The 2,723-nt window shown below is 47.2% G+C and overlaps 1 protein-coding gene across 1 annotated transcript; it reads right to left on the reverse strand.

The window, feature by feature from the left end:
• Nucleotides 1–540: 540 nt before the first annotated feature.
• On the reverse strand, nucleotides 541–2,211 carry LOC123125583 (peroxidase 57-like). Its single transcript, XM_044546059.1, has 2 exons — nucleotides 1,987–2,211; nucleotides 541–1,299 (listed from the first exon to the last, which is right to left on the reverse strand). The coding sequence occupies exons 1-2, from the start codon at nucleotides 2,209–2,211 to the stop codon at nucleotides 541–543; spliced, it is 984 nt and encodes a 327-aa protein (XP_044401994.1).
• Between the last annotated feature and the right edge of the window lie 512 nt (nucleotides 2,212–2,723).

Below are 2,723 nucleotides of genomic sequence, written 5' to 3' on the forward strand. Positions count from 1 at the left end.
GTATTGCTGACAAAAGTAGGCACGCTACTGGATTCGCCTACTTTGCTGAGTTTCCAAGGAACTCGTCAGAGCCCAGAATGAACTCAACGATGAGACTCGACTGGACAAGAGTTGACAATCATTAAAATTGTCGAGTTCTTATTATCAGAGATTCGGCGAAGATTTAAGCAAGCATTGTCGTGTTTCAGGACCGTGCATCCTGCCGATCTGCGAAGATTTAAGCAACATTGTCGTGTTCCAGGACCATGCATCGTGCTGATTTGTGAAACATTTCTAGTGTATCTTATAGGCAAAACATCAATTATGTTATTGCTAATCTCGACCGTGCAACATACCATGTTATTAGAAATTATTCAATGGGACGCAAATCAAATGAATCGAACATGCGGCCATAATGAAGTACATCAAGATGAATCCGATCAAAACCACAATAAGAAAAAAGGATGGCAACAATCCGATGACCAAATCCGGAAAAGAAGACAACAAAAGGCACACCATTACTTGATGTCTCATCACAAAATGATGATCCATGATCTCTCATCAGTTGAACTTGGTGCAGACCCTGCGGACCTCTCCCTGTGTGCCGGTAAGCACGTTGACCTCCCCCAGCTTGGCGAGCGCCTGCGGGAAGAGCCAGCGGAAGTGGTCAGTGTTGGCGAGCCTGTCGACCATCCAGCGTGTGGAGCCATCGTTGTAGAGGTTCTGGTCGACCATGAGCGCGCCGCGGCGGCGCTGCAGCATCTTGTAGAAGCTGTTGTCCAGCTTGGACGCGCTGGACCGGTCGTCCAGGAACACGATGTTGTTGTCGGAGGACGCCGTGTTGGGGCACACATATGTCTTATAGGTGGACGCTAGCTCCGGGTCCATGCTCGGGTCCGTTGCACCGGCCTTGCCGCCGTAGCTATAAAGACGGCTCTTCTTGATCATGCTGCAGTGCGTGACGCCAACCGTGTGTGCGCCCAGCAGAACGACCATGTCGTCCGAGCTGAGACCGAGGGTGCGGAAGAAAGCGGCTGCCTGCGGGACCGTGAAATCTTGGCCCGGAAGGTTCACATCAGTGGCTACGGACCGCCGGCGGTCCCTGCGCCCGGTGCGCACCGCATATCCCTGTCCCGTGGACGCATTGACCGCGTCCCTGGTTGCGAGGATCTCGATGTCGGAGCAGGAGACGACGCCAGGGCACCGCTTCTCGAGTTCCGTCTTGATGTTGGTAATGAGGTCGTAGCCCTTCACGCTCAGGTTCGGCTTTGCCGTCTTCTCTGTGCCGGTGCCGTCGATCAGTAGCCCGCCGTCGCAGCCCTACGCATGTATAGTCAAACAGATTAGTTAGTCAATCTAACTATGAAAGTCGAGTAGAATAATAAATGGCGCGCACGTATGAATCAAACAACACATTAGTGTATCTACAACTCCCTCAATCTAACTATGAAAGTGGAGTAGAATAATGAATGATGCGCACATATGAATCAAACAACGCATTAGTATCTACAACTCTCTTCAAAAAACGCTCTTATATTATGGGAAAGTTGTGGCTACTCTCGGGTGTAGGTACACCCGAGTTTGCAAAACTTCGAAAAATGTGATAAAACAAGGTCCAAAAAATCTGAAATCTTGAGACAACAAGCTTCATCAAGTGTTTGAACTTTTTGCAAAGTTTCAGCTAAAAACAACATCCGAGGAGCTCTCACCAAAAAAAAAAAAAAATCAATGCTCAGTGCGCAAACTTAGAACATTGATTTTGTTTTTTTTTTTTGCCGAGAGCTCCTCTGATGTTTTTTTTCGCTGAATTTTTGCAAAAAGCTTGAACATTTGATGAAGTTTCATGTCCCCAAATTGCAGATTTTTTTGACATTGTTTGATCATGTTTTTTTTTCAAACTCGGGTGTACCTACACCCGAGAGTAGAAAAGCTGGTCTCTTATATTATGAGACTAAGAAAGTACCATACTACTATAGCTCATAATTCATAAATCATAATAATACATACATTGACGCCGCACTCGTGGAACAGCAAGCGTAGGAGGTGGGCGACGATGGCGCTGTCCTGAGCGAAGCGGGCCTTGACGATACCCCGGACCACCGCCTCCACGTCGTTGCCGCGGCACTTGCCCGTGTAGAACCCGTTCTGCAGCTGCGCCTGGCTATCGGTGGCAAGCCCAAGCACGGCGATGGCAAGCACCACCACTAGCACTGCTGCCTTTGTGTGCCCCATCGATACCTAGCAAGCTAGCTAGATAATTGCTACTCTTGGTGCATGAGCTATATATGAGAGGTGTGAGAAGCAATGGGCTTATGTCTATCCTATTTATAGTATAGGTTAGGGGAGGACACGATCTCTTTGAAATTGTCTGATGTTTAGTCATGGAGATCACGTACCTAGATTCCTTTCTTTCTCAATTAAGCAAGTGGGTATGCGCTAGCTGCTGCTTGCTGTCGAAATTAGTATTCTGGTTTGATTTCTGGAACTTTCGAGGCATCCTAGTTTTTGTTCGCAAAGTATGCGCTAGCTGCTGCTTGCTGCCTCTTTGATAGATAGATAGAAATAGATGACTATATATACGTGCATGCTCTTATTTAGATTTGTTTCGAATTTGGAATCCGAGGCCATGAATTGATATGGCATTCTACTTCCTGGAGCATTTGAGTTATATCCTGGTTGGTGCTTGACCTCGCGTTCAGTCCCATCATTTTATTTAAACAAGCCTCTGTGCCTGCTGAAAGAAA

The sequence above is a fragment of the Triticum aestivum genome, chromosome 5D, assembly GCF_018294505.1.
Source record: "Triticum aestivum cultivar Chinese Spring chromosome 5D, IWGSC CS RefSeq v2.1, whole genome shotgun sequence".
In the NCBI taxonomy this organism is placed as follows: domain Eukaryota; kingdom Viridiplantae; phylum Streptophyta; class Magnoliopsida; order Poales; family Poaceae; genus Triticum; species Triticum aestivum.

Bases quoted from the DNA above. Each gene is read 5' to 3' on its own strand.
- LOC123125583 (XM_044546059.1), bottom strand. From the start codon at position 2,211: ATGGGGCACACAAAGGCAGCAGTGCTAGTGGTGGTGCTTGCCATCGCC. The intron at 1,300-1,986 runs GTATGTATTATT...ATACATGCGTAG, and splicing joins TCCACGAGTGCGGCGTCAAT to GGCTGCGACGGCGGGCTACT.